The sequence below is a fragment of the Giraffa tippelskirchi genome, chromosome 14 (genome assembly GCF_054371585.1).
Source record: "Giraffa tippelskirchi isolate mGirTip1 chromosome 14, T2T-mGirTip1v1.2.pri, whole genome shotgun sequence".
In the NCBI taxonomy this organism is placed as follows: domain Eukaryota; kingdom Metazoa; phylum Chordata; class Mammalia; order Artiodactyla; family Giraffidae; genus Giraffa; species Giraffa tippelskirchi.
Window position 1 is genome coordinate 44,834,403 of NC_137288.1, and position 20,828 is coordinate 44,855,230.

The window sequence follows — 20,828 nt, forward strand, 5'->3', positions numbered from 1 at the left end:
GCATCTGTCTTTGGCTTCTGACCATTGTGGATTTCTTTTGATGGTGCAAGTTGAGGTGTATCTGGAAGGCTCCTAGCAGCATGAGCAAAGCAGTGACCCCCATTATAGGGGTCAAAATGCCGGAAATACGCCATGGCAAATAATTGAAGAAGGTTTTAAATAAGCAGGCATGCTGAATTGAATATGGATCATACCAGATAGTTTTGTGCGCTGGGAGGGCCTGGAGATGCATCATCTACCAAAACACTGAGAAATCGTGGGCAGAAAAGCCCCAGCACCACTGAGAAACTGTTTCTATGTCCTCCGAGGTCCAGGGCTGCCTTTAGGAAATTGCGTTGCAAGGAACTTCCCTGGTGATCCAGTGGTTAAGACTCCATGCTTCCACTTCAGGGGGCATGGGTTCCATCCCTGGTCGGGGAACTGCTAAAATTCTGCATGCCACCAAGAAAAAGGAAATGCCTTTGCAGACCTGCTTCACTGGTAGCAGTGGGGATGTGGTGGCACATATCGTAGGACCCCAAAACAATAGAGGCCTGGACACTTAAACATTGGAAACGGGGTGGCTGTAGTTATAGTAATGAATGAGTGTGTTCAGAGGGTGGAGGTCGAGAGGGCTGAACTGCAGAGAGTTACGGAAATGGTTAACAGGACACGGCATTTCAGAAGGCAAATTGCCCTGGAATTACCAGGGCAAATGGTAGCAGATGCTGCTTTCCTCATCTTTTTTTCCTTTTTATTCTTTTTTGTTAGATTCAGAAAGGACTACTTCATGCAGATTCTTCAGTAACTTACTATCCATTTGTTAAACTGATACTGTTCCACGGAGGTGGGTGCTCAGTTCTGTGTTTTCTCTCCTTTCTCTTCCCCTCTTCCTACCACTTCCTCCCTCCACGCCATTTTTTTCTCTTAGTGTTTGACTAATTTCTCTTGACCTGTCTTCAGATTTACTGATTGTTTTCTCAGCTGTGCTCTGATATCTACTGAGGTCATTAAAGGCATTCTTTATCTTATTTCTAGCATTTTCCTTTGACTCTTAAGAAAAACATTTTTTTTAAATTTAATTACCTGGCTGTACTGTGTCTTAGTTGCAACATGGAACTCTGAGTTGTGACATGTGGGATCTAGTTCCCTGATCAGGGATCGAACCCTGTCCCCCTGTGTTGGAGGGAAGTCTTAACCACTGGACCCTCAGGGAAGTCTCTATTGTGATTCACTAGTGATTCACCAGTGATTCACTATTTTTAAAGTTTCATCCCGTATTTTCCAGAGCTGTGCTCTCACAAAGCGGACCACTCCTGGGAAAAGGCGCTGTGAAGCCCGTTTCTCTTGCTGCGTCCTTGGCTGATTTTCTGGTTCCTACCTGTTTGCTCATTTTCCTTACTTTTTATTTTAGATGTTCCTCTGATTTTTTACAATCATTCTTCTCTTTCCTCTTGAAATTGTCCCCCTAAGAAACACATCTACACTTTAAGGCTTCATTGTTTCTCCTGGGGGATTATTTGGAAATCTCTCTTGACCTCATACTTCTTTCCAGGAGTCCAGGTCTTCTGTCTTCGCTGTGTGTTTGGGCTCCTCACCGCTCAGGGATCTGGAATTTCACGTTTCTAACATGGGATGTCTCTTCCTTCACACAAGTTCTTGATGCAGTATTTGTATTGGTCATGGAAGAACTTGGCACTTGAAATTCTCTTTCTTGCTTGAGAACATGCTCATTGCCTTTTGCCTGGACTGCCCTGTTTCCCAGTGCCTTTTCTTTCTCTTTTCCAATCTCGTAATTCCACCCTGTCCAGCAGTGCCCCAGTCGGTATCCTAATCTCAGCTCTGATTTTCGTCGGCACTTTCTCTTCCTCACATCCCTTCACTATTCATTATTTTTTTTCATTATCCACATATGTTTTCCCTGATGTGTGGAGGGCCTTGTACAATTTAAGAGCTTAAGTATGTTAACTGAATAATTAATGAGTGTGGAGAGTTGGCAGACAGTGCAGAAGAGAACCACATATTCAGTTGACACAAGGTAAACTTGTTAGGGAACAGTGGTTGGAGCTGGAATTTTGTGAATAAGCATCAGGGACTGCTCAGGACTATATTAGGAATTCTAGATCCTGAGGGATGAAAAGGAAGATGACAGCTATTCTTTTGGTATCTGTACAAAATGTTAGGTCCAGTGCAGGAGATGGAAGAGAGGTGGGTTCAGTTCCTGGGTAGGGAGGATCCCTTGGAGGAGGAAATGGCAGCCCACTCCAGTATTCTCGCTGGAAAATCCCATGGACAGAGGAGCCTGGCAGGCTACAGTCCATGGGGTTGTGGAGAGTCAGTCACAGCTGAGCAAAATTAAAGGGCAGGATGGTCTCTAGTTTTGGCATAGAGAAGCACAGTTTGGCTTAAAAACTTTTTTTGCTTAAATATAAGAATAATGCTACATCAGACCCTTGAAGAAAATTAAAACTTTCTTTACCCACTGAGATACTAAAAATCAGTCCGGAGTGTTTGATTCATGTCCCTGCAGTAGAATCCAGCCACTGGTCTCTTCAGGTGCCTTCTGTTTTCTAATTCTGATTTCAATAAAAACCTCTTCTGATGACTTCTGTCTGAGCACTTGAGTTCCTTACCTGGAGGGCTTCTTAACCTACAAGTTTCTGGGCCTTACCCCTGGCATTTCCGATTCAGTGGGTCTGAGAGGGGCTTAAGAACTTGCACTTCTGCCAGTTTCATGGTCCGTGCAGATACTGCAGGTCTGGGGACCACACTCGGATTCCATTTGCTCTGTCTTCTTCACAGGATGGTCAGGTGTTCTTTGTAACTTGCAGTCTGGTATCATTTCTCTGAACCCTTTCAAAGGTGTCCCTTCCCGAACCCTGGAGATTGCATGGAGCAGCTCCGACCCTCTGTATTGCCTTGATTTCCCCTGTAGCCTGTTTTCACATAATTGAAGCATATTCTGTTTTCTTAAAGGTACCTCTCTATCTCAGTGCATACCATTTCTTCTGCCCATTTTCTATAGTCCAGCCCTTTGGGGATTTATATCAGTCTGGCTCCACATTAATTCTTTAAAAAAAAAAAAAAGTTTTTAAATTAAGTAATTAATTTGGCTGTGCTGGGTCTTAGTTGTGGTACGAAGGATCTTCGTCACAGTGTGTGATACTTAGTTGTAACATGTGGGATCTTGTTTCCTGACCAGTGATTAAACCTGGATCCCCTGCATTGGGAGTGTAGTGTCTTAGCTGCTGGAGCACCACAGAAGTAGTTGGTTTTTTTTCCACTTTATTTTTTTAATTGAAGGATAATTACTTTGCAGATTTTTGTGGTTTTCTGTCATACATCAACAAGAATCAGCCATAGGTACACCCATGTACCACCCCCCCCAAACCTCTCTTCCCATCCCACCCCTCTAGATTGTCACAGAGCCCCTGTTTGAGTTCCCTGAGTCATACAGTAAATTCCCATTGGCTATCTATTTGACATATGGTATTGTAAGTTTCCATGTTCCTCTCTGCATACATCTCACCCTCTCCTTCCTCTCCCCCCTCACCCCCCACCATCCCCCGCGTCATCCATAGGTCCGTTCTCTATGTCTGTTTCTTCATTGTCGAAAGTTTTCCTTTTGTTTCAAGTTTGAAGGAGTCATTAACAAAAGAAACCACTCATTACACACAAATAAACAATCTCAGTATTCAGTAGAGGATTATATAACTTAAGTTCAATATACAATCATTAAAAGAAAAGAGAAAAAAAATAAATAAAAAAAAAAAGAAAAGAGAAATAGAAACAATAGAGAAGAGTAACAGTACACGCATCACCAAATTGGGCCAACCAACATCCAGGCTTAAACCGCGTGTGGGTGAGTCCTGAGAAACAGCAATCTGGAGTCCCAATTGGGAAAAGGTCTCCAGCAGTGTTTCCACTTCTCAGGTGAGACTTCAATTTGCAGTTTCCGGGGTTCCCGCTTATAATCCCAGGCCACATACTGATATCACCATCAATTTGCATGCAAAAATGCAGCTCTGGTTTTACTGTAACCTTTTTACAATGCTGTTTGTTTTATCTTGTGAGTTAAGATGATGCTGTTAAAGTGCTGCACTCAATATGCCAGCAAATTTGGAAAACTTATCAGTGGTCACAGGACTGGAAAAGGTCAGCTTTCATTCCAATCCCAAGGAAAGGCAATGCCAAAGAATGTTCAAGCTACTGCACAATTGCAATCATCTCACACGCTACCAAAGTAATGCTCAAAACTCTCCAAGCCAGGCTTCAACAGTTGTGAACTGTGAAATTCCAGATGTTCAAGCTGGTTTTAGAAAAGACAGAGGAACCAGAGATCAAGTTGCCAACATCTGTCAGATCATCGAAAAAGCAAGAGAGTTCCAGAAAAAATCGACTTCTCCTTTATTGACTATGCCAAAGTCTTTGGGTGGATCACAACAAACTGGAAAATTCTTCAAGAGATGGAAATACCAGACCACCTGACCTGCCTCCTGAGAAATCTGTATGCAGGTCAAGAAGCAACAGTTAGAACTGGACATGGAACAACAGACTGGTTCCAAATTGGGAAAGAAGTATGTCAAAGCTGTATATTGTCACCTTGCTTATTTAACTTCTATGCAGAGTACATCATGTGAAATGCTGGACTGGATGAAGCACAAGCTGGAATCAAGATTGCCAGGAGAAATATCAATAACCTCAGATATGCAGATGATACCACCCTTACGGTGAAGAAGAACTAAAGAGCCTCTTGATGAAAGTGAAAGAGGAGAGTGAAAAAGTTGGCTTAAAGCTCAACATTCAGAAAACTCAGATCATGGCATCCGATCCCATCACTTCATGGCAAATAGATGGGGAAACAATGGAAACAGTGAGAGACTTTATTTTTGGGGGTTCAAAAATCACTTAGATGGTGACTGCAGCCATGAAATTCAAAGACGCTTACTTCTTGGAAGAAAAGCTATGGCCAACCTAGACAGCATATTAAAAAGCAGAGATGTTACTTTGCTGACAAAGGTCTGTCTAGTCAAAGCTATGGTTTTTCCAGTAGTCATGTATGGGTGTGAGAGTTGGAATGTAAAGAAAGCTGAGTGGTGAAGAATTGATGCTTTTGAACTCTGTTATATTGGAGAAGACTCTTGAGAGTCCCTTGGACAGCAAGGAGATCCAACCAGTCCATCCTAAAGGAAATCAGTCCTGAATATTCATTGGAAGGACTGATGCTGAAGCTGAAACTTCAGTACTTTGGCCGCCTGATGTGAAGAACCGACTCGTTGGAAAGGACCCTGGTGCTAGGAAAGATGGACGTCAGGAGGAGAAGGGGATGACAGAGGATGAGATGGTTGGATGGTATCACCGACTCAATGGACATGAGTTTGAGCAAGCTCCAGCAGGAGTTGGTGATGGATAGGGAAGCCTGGTGTGCTGCAGTCCATGGGGTTGCAAAGAGTTGGACGTGAATGAGCGACTGAACTGAAGTGTGAGTCACAGGATATCATTAAACCCTGGTTGGCAGGCCTCTAGGGACTCAGTTCCAAGACCCCACTACCTTTCTTATTTAAAGTGCTGCCTGACTAGCTGTGCTTTTGGGAGGTACAGAACATGGACAGTGCTCAGGCAGGTCAGAAGCAAGGTCAGAGGTCTTCTTTCCTGCCTCTGAAGCCTGAACAAGACTTCCTTCATTTTAATTTCCCTAACAGGAAGTCCACCACATTAGTTCTTATACTTTCTTGAAAATCAGGACAATTAATTACTAGAACATTGGTGTAGTTGCAGAGAATGTATGAAATAATTAGATGAGCTGGACTGAGAAATAACATTTATTAACTTGAATGTGCCATGTGGTACCTGGCTTGAATAATCTCTACTCTCTTTCTATAGGCACTTGATTGTGATCTATTTCATGTACTTTACAGGTCACCCATATACAATTCAGTGATTCAGGTATGTTGACAGACATGTGCAACCATTAACACAAATCAGTATTAGAACATTTGGATTGCCCCAAAAAGAAATCTTGTACTTATGAGCTGTTATTCCCTGTTACCCCTTCTCCCCAGGCTCTGGCAACCACTAATCTACTGTCTCTATAATAGATTTGCACATTCTAGACATTTAAAATTAATGGAAGCATATAATACATGATTTTCTGTGACTGGCTTCTTTTATTGAGCATAATGTTTTCAAGGCTCATCCATGATTATAATGTATATCAGTACTTCATTTTTTATTGCCACATAATATTCCATTGTAAGGGCTCCCCTGGTAGCTCAGCTGGTAAAGAATCTGCCTGCAGTGAGGGAGACCTGAGTTTGACCCCTGGGTTGGGAAGATCCCCTGGAGGAGGGCATGGCAACCCACTCCAGTATTCTTGCCTGGAGAATCTCCATGGACAGAGGAGCCTGGTGGGCTATAGTGCAGGGGTCGCAAAGAGTCAGACACGACTGAGTGACTAAGCACAGCTTTCCACTGTATGGAACAACATTTTATTTATCCAACCATCAGCTGATGGACATTGGGGTTGTTTCCAATTTTTGGATATTATGAATATTCTTTGAACATACATGTGCAAGATTTTTGTCACGAACATATATTTTCATTTCTCTTGTGTGTGTACCTAGGAATAGAATTGCCACACCGCATGGTATTTCTATATTGAGTATTTGCAGAGCTGCCAAACTGATTTCCAAAGCAGCTACACTGTTTTACTTTCCCACTGGCCTTGCGTGAAGGTTTCAATTTCTCTACATTGTCATTGCACTTCTTGTTGTCAGTCTTAATTTTAGGCATCCTAAGGGTTGTGAAATGGTATCTCATTTGGTTTTGATTTGCATTTCCATAATGATTTATTGAGCGTCTGTTCGTATACTTATTGGCCATTTTTCTTTGGAGAAATGTTTGTTGAATCCATAGCCCATATATTTATTTATTTAATTTTAAAGATGAATTTGTAGAATAGTTTCAGGCTCACAGCAAGATTGAGAGGAAGATACGGATTTCTCATGTATATTGTGCTTATGCACATGCATCCCATTATCAACATTCCTCACCAGTATGGTCCTTTTTCTTTTTTCCCTTAGAGCAAGTTATGACCCTACACTAACACATTGCAACCACTCAAAGTCTGTAGTTTACTTTAGGGTTCACTCTTGTTGTATGTGCAATGAGAAAAATGTAATGAAATGTGTCTGTCATTACAGTGTTTTCACTGCCCTAAAAATCCTTTGTGCTCCCCTTGTTCATCCCTCCTCCTATTCCAGCCCCTGGCAACTGCTGATCTTTCTGTTGTCTCCATAGTTCTGCCTTTTCCCGAATGTCATGTAGTTGGAATCATACAGTATGTGGCTTTTTCAGATTCTTAGCTTATTTTTATTTTTATTTTTTAATTTTTTAATTTTTAATTTTTATTTTTTTAATACATTTATTTATTTTAGTTGGGGGCTAATTACTTTACAGTATTGTAGTGGTTTTTTGCCATACATTGACATGAATCAGCCCTGGGTTTACATGTGTTCCCCATCCTGAACCCCCCTCCCACCTCCCTCCCCGTCCCATCCCTCTGGGTCATCCTATTGGCCCAGCCCTGAGCATTTGTCTCATGCATCGAACCTGGAGTGGTGTTCTCTTTCACATATGATAATATACATGTTTCAATGCTATTCTCTCAGAACCTTTGCTTATTTTTAAAATCGATAGTTTGGTTGGTTGGTGTTGAGTTTTAGGAGTTATTTACATATTCTAGATATAAATCCTAGATCAGATACATGATTTTCAAATATTTTCTCCCACTCTGGATTGCCTTTTCACGCTCTTGATAGTGCTGTTCATTGTAGAAAATTTTTAATTTTGATTTAGTCCAGTTTATTTTTGTTTAACCTGTGTTTTTGGTGTTGTATCCAAAAAAGTCATTGCTAAATCTAATGCCATGTAGCTTCCTCTTATGTTTTCTTCTAAGAGTTTTTGTTTTAAGTTTTCCACTAAGTCTTTCATCTATTTTCTGTTAATTTTTGTATGTGGTGTAAAGTATGCGGGTCCAGTTTTATTTTTTCACATGTGACTATCCAGTTTTTCCCAGGACCATTTGTTGAAGAGACTGTCCTTTTCCCTTTGAATGGTTTTGGCACCCTTGTCGAAAATCATTAGAACACATATGTGAGAGTTTATTTTTGGACTCTCTGTGCTCTTCTGTTGGTCTATATGTCTGTCTTTATGTCATTATAGCACTGTCTTGATTACTTTGATCAGCTTGGAGGTAAATTTTGAAATCTTGAAGTGTGAGATCTCCAACTTTGTTCTTTTTCAGTATTGTTTTGGTGTCTCGAGATTTCAGGTGAATTTTAGGGTGGGATTTTCTGTTTCTGGACAAAAAAACATCATTGGGATTTGATAGGGATTGCGTTGAATCTGTGGATTGCTTTGGGTAGTGTTCACATCTCAACAATATTGTCTTCCCATTCATGATTCCTAGATGTCTTCTCACTTAGTTACGTCTTGTTTAAGTTCTTTCAGCTATATTTTGTAGTTTTTTTTTTTTTTAATTTATTTATTTTAGTTGGGGGCTAATTACTTTACAATATTGTAGTGGTTTTTGCCATACATTGACATGAATCAGCCATGGGTTTACATGCGTTCCCCATCCTGAACCCCCCTCCCACCTCTCTCCCCATCCCATCCCTCTGGGTCATCCCATTGGCCCAGCCCTGAGCATTTGTCTCATGCATCCAACCTGGACTGGCCTTCTGTTTCACATATGATAATATACATGTTTCAATGCTATTCTCTCAGAACGTCCCACCCTCACCTTCTCCCTCAGAGTCCATAAGACTGTTCTATGCATCTGTGTCTCTTATTCTGTCTTGCATATAGGGTTATCGTTACCATCTTTCAAATTCCATATATATGCATTAGTATACTGTATTGGTGTTTTTCTTTCTGGCTTACTTCACTCTGTATAATGGGCTCCAGTTTCATCCATCTCAATAGAACTGTAGTTTTAGTGTACACATCTTTCATGTGCATGCTTAAGTTTACGTCAAAGCATTTTATTCTTTTTTGATGCCACTGTAAATGGAATCGTTTTTCTTAATTTCCTTTTCTGATTGTTCATTTTATCTTTGCCCATTTTGTAATTGGATTATCTTTTTATTGTTGAGTTGTAAAAAGTTCTTTATACTGCATGTGGTTTCCTTTTCAGATATGATTTATAAATATTTTCTATCATTCTGTGTTCTACTTTCTTTACTAATATGAACTCTTTGCATGAAGCATGAAAACACTTCTCCCAAAATCTTCCCTTTAAAAAGATAGGAAATGCTAAGATATTTTATAAGAATTTGCTAACATATTAGACTTCTTAGCAATTTTTCTATTTGTAAAATGTGGTAGTGCATTTTATAGAATAATATTTAGTGAAAAGTATGTTCATGAACACTATAATAGCCTAGAAAATGATATGTTAGGCAAATGGAGTATAACTTAATTATGTCATACAAATAAAATTATATTTTTTTGAAAAATCTCAAACTTACGCATGGGAAAATGATTAGAAAGAAACTTGCCAAAATGTTTAGGGTGGTCATGGAGTGACCAGGAGAAGGAGTATTTTGTTTTCTTCTTCCTGTCTATGTTTGGAAGTATATTTAAGCATTTTTTTTTTAAACTACAAAAAATTCTTTTTAAAGAATGGTAAAAATTGTATGGCCCAGTGTAAAAATGAAACTCATGGGAAAACATAACATGTAATGACACAGAATATCAATTCCTACTGGTATCAGTGTACTGTCAACCTAGAGATTAGGGTAGCACTGTGTTTCATCCTGTCTTCTTGTAGAACTAAAAAGCAAGTGTTACCACGTCCCATGCCTGAGTGCTACACACCCTAATGAAGTTAAACATCAAATCTCTAATAGTTGCTTGTAAATCTCTTGCACTCTTATCCACCTGTACTGTCTTGAGTTATATAACTGAACCAGTGATACTGGGCTGATTAGTTTGAAATTTCTAAGAGAGCTGTTAGCCACTTAGAGTAAATATGAAGGATGTAGTTTATACTCCATCTGTTTATACTCTGTTGAAAATTGACTTCAGGAGGTCATTTGCTTCATTAAAACCCTTTCCTTTGTTAGTGTTGTATCCCATCAGTCTATATCACGTCAGAAAATTATGTCTTGTTTCTTAAAAACATTAAAATTATTTTTTAAAAGATCTAAGTCTGCTGAAGAACTTATTCTTTTTCAACAGGCCTTGGAATAATGTTAAATGAATGTATTGTCTGCTCTAATTATCTAATTTAAATTCTACTTTAAGTAATGGCTTTGTTAACTCATATTTAGTGTGACCACATGAATCAGTTTGGTAAATACAACCAGATAATTTACTTTAAAAATCAGTTACAGAAGTTGTCTGTGTTAACTGGAGATTGGCAACTGTGTAGGCAGTCATCAGTTATCACAATTAGTTGAACTGTAGAGTATTCCATTTTTGCTTATTTAGTAGTCATTTAATTTAAACAGAGCTGAAGGACTTTAAAGATTCCTACATAGTCATTGTTTCTATTGTAAACATTCAGTAGTAATTAGAAATTTTAAAAAGGGCTATAATACAATAAAGTTTTAGTTTAATAATAGCTAAAAATAATTTTTCTCTGCTGTTTCAGGAGTTGGTAATGCTTCTTTTAGAGTACAACGCTGATACTACTGTTGTTAATGGGAATGGACAGACAGCAAAGGAGGTCACTCATGACAAAGAAATCAGAAACATGCTTGAAGGTAAATATTACGGATCTTACTCTAGACATCATTTATCTTCATTATAGCCACGGCCCGGGGTATAAGTAGAAAATGGCTTCTGAGATGCCAATATAGATGACACTGAGTCTGTGTTCTAAAGATAGTGTAATTTGAGAGTCATCAATTGGATGTAAAACTGTATGAGAGCTTCCTCCGAGCTTTCGAGTTCTTACTTTTTATAACATTATGGCAAGTTTTAAAAATTCAGTCTCCAGCATAATTAAAAGTGAAAACTAGAGACATGAGAGGGTACAGCCGAAAGGCTGCAGAAGCGGGATAATGAAGGAATACCAGGAGCACAGAACAGGGAAACCAGAAGCGTGTGGCTCCTGGGAGGCATGTGATTCTGGCAAAGAGAGCTCTGGCCACTCTGTCATCCTGAGGGCATCATCGTAACACAACAGCCACAGTGACTTCTTCATGGATCAGCTTCATTGCTGGATGGACTTCAAAGATTCAGTTACATTTAAGAAGACGTAGGAGGGATTTCTCTAAAAATGATTTAAGACAAAAATAGTTCAATGCTTACATCAGGAAGCTTCGTTTGTTAGGATTGTTACCCAGATATCCAGGACTTTGGCTGTAATTATTTTGGGGTAGTATTTCTGTAGGAGAGAAGAGAAGATTTCTTATTTACTCCCTTATGAATAAAGGTATTGAATTTTAAGTTGCAGTTTCACACACATCCTTTGTTTCTTTCCTTTGCAGTTCAGAAGAGGGCACGGTAATTTTTTATTTGAAGGGCATTGACTTATTTATTAGTAGTATTTTTATTTATGTACAAAGCACAGTCTTGCTTTTTATTACTTTCCAGTTGGCTTTGAAACTTAAAATCTCCCTTGTTTCTCTAGTTATAAGATAATGTCTGCTTGTCAGACACCCTTTAGATCCGTATTTCTACCCACTCTTGCATTTAAAATGAACCCTTTCATTTTTAATAAAGAAATCAACACATAGCATCTTCTATAAGGCTCAGTATTACGTGATTTTGGGGGAAATTGAACATGCTAGATGTGATCCCTGCCATTTAATAAATCATGATCTGATTGGGAGGATGAGGTACTGTCTTTGTTTGTAATAAGTGTTTGTAATGACTGTTCTGTCATTTTGTTTGTAATAAGATGAGAACCCAGAACTGATGGTCTCCTGATGGACTGGGATACTGGGTTTGCGTGACAAGTTGACATTTAATGGGGCTAGTTGTAAAGACGTGCTCTAAGCACCCGACCTCACACCCTCACAACCCAGCTGTGTTAAGGGCAAGAGTTTGGTTCACTTGATGGGCTCTATGATTATCAGCTAGAGTGTGATCCTGGCTGGGGAAGTGGAAGTAGAAATTGAGAGATTTTGCTCTGATTCCCTTAGCCAGGTGTGATATCGTTTGTGGATAGCATGATAAATGGGTCAGACTACAGGCAGTGCATCCACAACCTACCAAGACCACAGGTAGACCAGAAACCCTATCGTAGGGTAATGCATGTAGAGACAAGAAGTGTTTCACCCCAGAAGGACAGACTTCAGGAGACGCAACAATCATACTCAAGTACCTCAAGAGCTGTTATACTGGAAGACAGATACTCTTATTCGAGGCTGACCAGGGCCCATTGATGTTCCAGTTAATGGCGTGCCAGGAAGTTTATCTTTGAGTCCAGTCTATTGTAATAGTGGCCTGGGTTGCCTTAAAAGATATAGTGAGCTTCCCAAACACTTCTAATCCTGGGAGAGGATAGATTACACCTTCTCAGGCACTAGAGAGGACTCCAGTATTTTCTTCGTATCATTTGACTTTTTTTACTTTGATAAGGAGCCACCCTGTAGGAAGGTTCCGAGAACAGCACAGCGAGCACTTGCACATCTGCACTTAGTCACCAGGTAGTAACGTTTTGCTACGTCTAGTTTATATTATTTAATGTTACTTATTTACTTTTAATTGTTCTCCTACACTATGAGGGAGTAATTTACAGACATGATACTTTAGCCCTAAATACTTCAGTATGTATCTCTTAAGAACAAGGATATTTCCTTATATAATGATCAACTTCGTGAGATTTAACATCAGTATCATAATATTACTGTTGTAGAGTGCCTCTCAATTTGGGCTTTCTTCTTTAGATTCAGGCTACCCGTTCTTGGCATAGGTTGTAGTTGGCCTAGGATGAGGTTGTATGCTTTATACCAATGCATTGTTTTAGGTACATGAGGTCATTTTGTTCCACTATTGGGAAATTATCTCTGAGCACTAGTGGTCCACTGTAATGGTACTTAGGATGTAGTCCCACTTTTGTAATTAGTAAATAATCCTTGGGGAGAAAAATTGAGACCATGGTAAATATCCTGATTACCGACAAACTTCAAATCGGTGATTTTAGTATTCATTGATAATTCTTACCTGAATCACTCATAGAAATTGCAAAATGGTGATTTTCTGTTGTTAATGAAGTACATTTGCTAGCTTCTCACCTGCACGTCAGGTGTACTGCTATTTAACCTACCCTGGGCGTGTATGTGAGTGTCTTGTCAGGATGGAGTTAGGCTTCATGATCTTTGTGGTCTTCCCTAACTCTGAATTCTGATTAAAAAGAGCTAGTTTATAGTCATATAACATTTAAAATTTAAAGGACAAATTATTTGGGGGGGGGGTAGAGTATTGGCTTTAAAAACAGTTCTTGAGGTATAAAATGTATAGATAAAAGTACACATTAATAATGTATGGCTTGCTGTTTTCACAAGGGACCATATCCACGTGAACAGCACCCTCATCAAGGAATAGAATATTACTGGCACTCTAGAAACTTTTAAGTCCCTTTAACTGGAGTACTTGTTTTTATTGGCTAGACCAACAGTCTTTTTTTCAGTGTCCAGAATGAATATAGGACAGAAACATAAGCAGAGTTTTCAACTCCACATCCTGCTTTCCTTCATTTATGAGCCTAGACAATCTAGAGAGAAATTGTAGGGAAACATAATGACCCTTCCTTAAAGTCTGGAATGATCATTATTAAGCATTGTTTGACTATTCAGAGACTATTTATTGGCTAAACATGCACTGTGTCAGATACTGTCATAAGTGGTTAGGATACACAGAAGAGTAAGAACAGGTACCTGACTTCAGGAATGACTGTGGGGATAAAGTGAGCTCTGGGAAACACTGCAGTAGCAGAGGTATGTAGGGAAGGCTAGGGACTGTTCTCAAAAGCTCACAGACCAGTGGCCATAGAACCAGTGAGAGGAAAGGCTGAAGAGCATGAATTCCAGTGAAAGAAGGCAGCACTGGGAGCCTATGTGGGGGAAAGGGAGAGGATCTGGGTGTGGAAATAAAAATGTGAGAATAGAAGATGCTGGTATATAGTAATGTTAGTTCTTTAGACAAAGCTAAACTGGTTCCAGCTATTCCGGTATTCAAGCTTTGTGTTTCCTGTAGTTGAAATGCTAGGGCATGCGTAGTGTCTTGGACAACTGTTAGTGCATAGTAATTACTATTAATAAATGTTCATTATTTCTCAGGAAGACCTGGGAAACTTTTATATTCCTCCCCTGCAGCCTTTGCGCAGGACATTATACACATATTTTAAGGGGGATTATTGCTAACCTTTCTATGAAATTGCTTCTTTTCTGCAAGCCAAAACAGAACTCAGATATAGTAGAAATGAGACCTTATTACATATTCCACTCTCTTAAATCAGATTGCTCTCATTCCCTGCAGGTGTGAGCAGCACAGAGTAATGGTAAGAGCAGGCACTCTGAGACCCACCTGCCCAAGTTCAAGTCCCAGCTCCTCCATGTCCTGACTGTGACTTAGGTTAAGTTCCTTAACCTCCTTCTGCCTCAGTTTCTTCACCTATAAAATTGGGAAAATAGTAACCTTTCAAAAAGTAGCTACGCAGATTTAATGAGTTAATATTTTTTAAGTGCTTTGAAAGGTATTTGGCATGTAGTAAACACTATAGTATTTGTAAAGAACATAAAATATTCTTATAAAAAAGTATGCACTTTATATATAAACCTAAATATATTTATATGGTTTGTCTCAGTGAACATGAGTATGAGCAAACTCCAGGAGACAGTGAAGGACAGGAAAGCCTGGCATGGTGCAGTCCACTGGGTTGCAAAGAGTCAGACACGACTTAGCGACTGAACAACAACAATAATGTCTTCCTATTAACACTGTTTATTATTACTTTTCATATTCTAAAGTTCTAGAAGATGTGAGTGCCTCTCTCCACTTAAACTGCCTTTCCAAGGCACATAAATAATAGTATTTCAGCATAAAAAAAAATTCATAATTATCTGTGATGGGTATTGTAGTGAGTAACATACTTAAAGACCTCTGAATTGAAAACATAAATTCATCTGAACCTGAGGGAAGTTCAGCTCTGTAATCTGAAGTCTAAGGCAATGAGAATAATAATGAAGTCTCACAGCATTTGAATTACAATTCAAAACATTATGACTTTTCTCACTGTGATCCCTTTATTCTTTATACATCTCTGTGATAAATTTGCTAATAGGATCCAGCCTAGAAGTAGAGTAATATGTACTTTTCCTTTTACAGCTGTAGAAAGGACTCAACAAAGAAAGCTTGAAGAATTACTTTTAGCAGCAGCAAGAGAAGGAAGAACAGCAGAACTTACTGCTCTGGTAAAAAAAAAAAAAAATGTGTTATTTCTTTACGCTGCAGGAAATTTTCTATTTAATGTTGAGTTCATAACGTAGTCAAACTGTGGGACCAAAATATTCGAGATCAGAGTAATAGCACAAAAGTCTTTAACTATTCTAAAAGCACAGTCTGGTGATACTTTAAGCAGGATTCATTTTACATGATGGTGTTTCTCTCTGAATTTGATTTACCTCCGCACTTTCTACTGAAAACCTAATGGTTAAGAATCCAGTTTTTCAAGGTAAACATTTAATGTAAGGATAGTTTTTTTTTCAATCATTAAGCAAATTTAAAATTGACATGTAATATATAGAGTCCTTTAAAGGAATATCTTTCTCTAATTTTAATGAGTAATTACTTCTGAAAGGATGCTATACTTCCAGAAATTAACATACAGACAAGGGACAGTATTTTTGAAATATTTATATCATGTTAGAACAGGCTGAAAACTTTACCCATTGTGTTTTTTTCTCCTTACGAGACCTACTTTCCAGTTTCCATATCCTGAAAATAGTCTCATTAAACACAAAACTCTGAATGTGTTCTAAATTCAAGACTGAAGCATGGCTGTTTGCCTTAAAGTTATTTCAGCTCGTTTGAAAAGGCTTCTCTGGTTTCCAAGTATGGGGCCGAAAACGTTTTCTAAACTTTCTGAAATGGAGACTGTAAAGAACTGTTTTTAAAGGAGTCAACCGGGAACAACAAATTCAGTAGACCTTTAATATTTACACATTTAACATTTCTGGTTTTAACTCCTCTGAGTGGCTGTCTTTGGTAGGCCAGTTTGTAATTCTGTTGTCACAAGTGTGAGCTGCAAGACTGGTAGGAGCGTGTGGGTCTTCGTGGACTCCAGTGCCCCAGCTTGGCGTGTGGTGCCTGTCGTCGGGGAAGTGTGGGACCTGAGACCCCGTGGCAGCTTGAGGAGAACATGGAGGGTGATGTGGGTTTATTGCTTTTCTGAGCAGGAAGCCATTGGCAGTCAAGATGCTAAGGAGCCCAGCTGTGCCCAGGCTCAGGAACGTGAGGGTCCACCTGAATTATCGGTTATGTAGTTTTATGGGAGAAAGTCTGTCTTCGGCATATAATCCACGTTGCATTTCTTCAATTGTTAGCTCAACCGGCCGAATCCTCCTGATGTGAACTGTTCGGATCAGTTAGGCAACACACCCTTGCATTGTGCCGCTTACCGGGCTCATAAACCCTGTGCCTTAAAGCTTCTAAAAAGTGGAGCAGACCCTAACCTGAAGAACAAGAATGGTAAGCATCTCGGTGAAAGCCATTGTTGGTCATTTTGAAGTTATATATATAGAAAAAAAAGTGTTTCGTTTTAGTATCCAGCCTGTGTTAAGCTTTAATTTTGAAGTCAAGGCATTTATACAAAAGAAAAAATTTATTGATTTACTTCCCAGTTAAGACCTAAATGTTTAATAATGCCTATTTCACCTGAGGCACTAAAGATGACTTAAAATCTGATTTCTACCCTCAAGGGGAGGACATGTACAGTTGGTTCTTGTTATTTGTGGTAGTTTTGTTCTATTAATATAATGTTGCTGGGACCTCTGAATTAGTGGATACTGAACCATTGCTCATAAGGGAAATACAGAGTGAGGCTCCTGGGAGCCTTTGGTCACAGCATTTCATCCACACATCACACGTAACCTTGTTTTATGTGAGCCTCTGTGTGAAAACACCTATTTAATGTGTATTATTGATGATTAACATTGAACTCACTACCAGGAGCACTATAGCTCAAGCCTGAGCTAAGATCCTGTAACACGGATTCTATCTGGAAGGCACGTCACAGGCTTCTTGAGCTTATGAGCACTAGACACCTCTTCATCACGGTGCTTGGGGGCCATCTTCAACAGTGAAATCACCAGAAACGAGAAGCAAGAAAGGTGAACAGTGTGGCCCTAGGTAGACTGTGACAAGGACGCTTGTTTACAGTCTGAGAGCTGAGACAAGAGGGCAGAGCATCAGCCTTTCCGCTTCAGGGAACTAATACATCAGAAGACTCAAATTTTTTTCTTTTTGGAAAAAAAAAAAAAATTTAATCAGCCTTTGAAGGCATCTGGTTTGTGTATGAAAAAAGGCAGTAAAGTGGCAAGTGTGCAGGGTTCATGTTGGGTAGAAACATGGAGAGGTGGGCAGAAGACTCACTTTTTTTATTAATCTGGATGTGTCTGTGAATGACCAGAAAAAAGCCACAAGTATTGATTGGTGATGAAAGTAAATTTTAACAATAGGCAAGTTTGTAAATGTGGAGTTCTCAAATAAGGAGGATAGACTTATACACACAGGACAGTGTCGATGACAGAGTTGGGTAACCTTAAGAGAAGCTGCAGGGTGTGTCTTGGGTATTCAGTGGAGGGACATCCCAGTAGTGCTGCTCCACATCCCCTTTTGTGGACCTGGAGGACTGGCATTTACAGTTCCTGAGAAGGGGAGGACTGTAGGAGGGGCAGGTGAGCAGTTGCTAAGAATTAGGGGCTCGGTTTTTAAGACATTACAATTTTGAAATACTATTATGTAGTCCACATGATAGAGTTGGAAAAAGAACTTTGAGTCTGGGGGGAGGGGTCTGGGTGGAGATACAAATTTGGGGATCATGTGTAAAGGTTAGAATCTAGATGGATCAAAGAAATGAACGTAAGAGTTTAAACCATAAAACTGGAGAACAAAATGCAGGAGAAAATCTTAGTTATCTTGGGTTTTGCAAAGATTTCTTAGATAGGACACAAAGAGTATGAGTGATAAAATATTGATAAATTGGACTTTGTCAAAATTAGAACATTTTCCTCTTCAATAGGCACTGTTATGAAAATGCAAGTTATTTTATGGGAGGAAATAGTGGCAAAACATATACAACAATGAACTTCTATCTAGGATATATACAGAACTTTTATAACTCTAAGAGGAAGATAACCCAATTCTGAAAAGTTTCAGCCATTTCACCAAAGATACACAGATGGCAAAAATCACATTACTAAAAGATCCATATAGAGGTATAGAACTTAAAATTCATTTCCATGAAAAAAGTGCATTCACATAAATACAGGGAGCATGTACCATGATGTTTATTTCAGCTCTATCTAAAATATTAAAAATGTGGACATAAGCCTAACAGCTCAATCAGCTGGGGTTTGCTTTAATACTTGCAGTAATACTAAAATCGATAGAACAAGGGCACTTCTATCAATGTGGATAAATAAAACAATGAGCAAAGAAAGGAAGTTGTAGAATAATAGATGTGCCATTATTTCAATATTAACATCATACTGAACACGTAAAAGCACTTCATGGGGGACTTCCCTTGGTGGTCTAGTGGCTAAGACTCTCTGTGGTCCCAATGTAGGGGGCCCAGGTTCGATCCCTGAATGGGGAATTAGATCCTGCATGCCACAGCTAAGAGTCCACATGCTGCAGCTAAAACCCAGTGCAACCAAGTAAATAGACAAAAAGAAAATTTTTCTAAAGAAGCACTTTATGGGTACTGCTAAGTCGCTTCAGTCGTGTCCGACTCTGCGTGACCCCATAGACGGCAGCCCAGCAGGCTCCCCCGTCCCTGGGATTCTCCAGGCAAGAACACTGGAGTGGGTTGCCATTTCCTTCTCCAATGCATGAAAGGGAAAAGTGAAAGTGAAGTCGCTTAGTTGTCTCCGATTCCTAGCGACCCCATGGACTGCAGCCTACCAGGCTACTCCGTCCATGGGATTTTCCAGACAAGAGTACTGGAGTGGGGTGCCATTGCCTTCTCCGTTATGGGTACATTCCTATATAATAAAAGTGGAAATACACGCTTGAGAATGATACTACCAATTTGTGTCATCAAAAAAATGAAAACAAAATAATAAAGCTGGAAGTGGGGAAGAATCATCATGATTACCTTTGAAAGTTAGTATCAGTTTACAGAATGATTGAAAGGTAAACTTCTAAAAGTAATGGAAGGTGGATACAGATATTTGGAAAGTTCAGCATGCTTGTTAAAAGATGTTGATGTGTTCTTGATAAAAGTTAAGATGTGCTTTCTGAGAAGGTATTTTTTCTTACCATAAGAGTAAGAAAAAATAAGTTTTTTTAAAAATTTTCTTTTTTTTAAAAAAATAAAAGAGTTTTTCTTATTCTACTACCATAAGAGTAATAGTGTCTGCATTTTAGGAAGTTTTAAAAATAGAGAAAGAACATAAATTACTCCAATACAGCCTCTGGTATTTTGGCATATTATATACCATTCGAATTTATTCTCATACCTGTTTCTGAGCATTTTTTAAAGTTGCAAAGCATGCTTCTTTTTTGTGGCCAAAATGAGGAAAATGAAGGTACTGAAAAAGTATAATCACCTCTACCCAAACATCCAAAGATTTAGGTTTTAGTTGCTGTTCTATGGTAGACTAGATTTAAAAAATTTTAAATAATAGATACCAACTCGAGAGTGTAAGCAAAAGAAGGATCATGTATCAGTGATATAAGAACACAGAGGTATCTCTCTGTATTTTGAAACAGGAAATGCTGTTCACCATCAGAGGGGATGGAATCAGGAAACAGGAGGCTGTCAGGCCCCACGAGGGCTGCCCCTCGTTGTATGTGTATGTCTCTCTTCACTGTGTGGTCCCTCGTTTCTGTCTCTTAGCAGATGAGCTCTTTTGTTTTCCAGTGTACATGAGGGAAGATGGCTGCCTGGTAGCTACATTTAGTAGATCATAATCCCTTAGTAGATCATAATCCCTTAACCTCAGTTTTAAGTGGGAGACAGTGTGATGGCGCCCACTTGTGTTAGGTGTCCGCCATTGGTACAGTCAGTAGGAGCTGGAGGTACAGACATGGTGACTAGGGTCTTCCCCTGGGGGGTATGGAAAGGGCAGAGGATGCCCAGAGGATGGTCAGAAGTACAGGCCGGCAAACACCTAAGTAAGTATCTACCATTCTTTTTAGGTTATGGCTTGTAGTTAGAGTTGACATTTTAAAATCCTACTTATATGAAGCATCAGTGGTTTTCTGTGTTGTTCTTGGAAGCATGGTCTTCATAGCTCACCTTCTGCGTAGTATTTTGTGTGGATATAATGTGCTCCATGCCCCCAAACCTCCGGTGATAAGAACAATGATAACTTCTATATTTTTTATGACTAAAATTTCCAAGTCTTTTAAAACAAAGATGTTTTAAGTCAAACTTATTGGTCTTCCTCTTTGATTTCTTCTAAAACCACTAAGCTTAGGTAGCAGCTGGGGCATATTTGGTTCTGTTCTCCCCTAGTGTGGCACGTTTATTCAACACATGCGGAGGCTCTGCTGTTGTAGTTCCTGGCGACCCAAAAGTGAACAAAATCTGACTGTCTCCACACTCTGGGAGCTTGTGTTCTGGTGGGAGGAGACAAACAAAGCAAAAAATACGTTCAATATCGGAC

General features: G+C 39.3%; 1 protein-coding gene across 7 annotated transcripts in view; it reads left to right on the top strand.

The window, feature by feature from the left end:
- The window catches only part of OSBPL1A (oxysterol binding protein like 1A), a 212,352-nt gene that overhangs the window by 32,377 nt on the left and 159,147 nt on the right, over window positions 1–20,828 (top strand). For 6 of the 7 annotated variants that reach the window (XM_081563211.1, XM_081563218.1, XM_081563210.1 and 3 more), the window contains 3 exons: window positions 10,637–10,748; window positions 15,322–15,407; window positions 16,539–16,683. In XM_081563211.1, the coding sequence (XP_081419337.1) occupies window positions 10,637–10,748; window positions 15,322–15,407; window positions 16,539–16,683 (343 nt within the window). Of the gene's footprint in view, window positions 1–10,636; window positions 10,749–15,321; window positions 15,408–16,538; window positions 16,684–20,224; window positions 20,335–20,828 lie in introns of those variants that run through there. The other variant, XM_081563214.1, reaches the window with a different exon arrangement.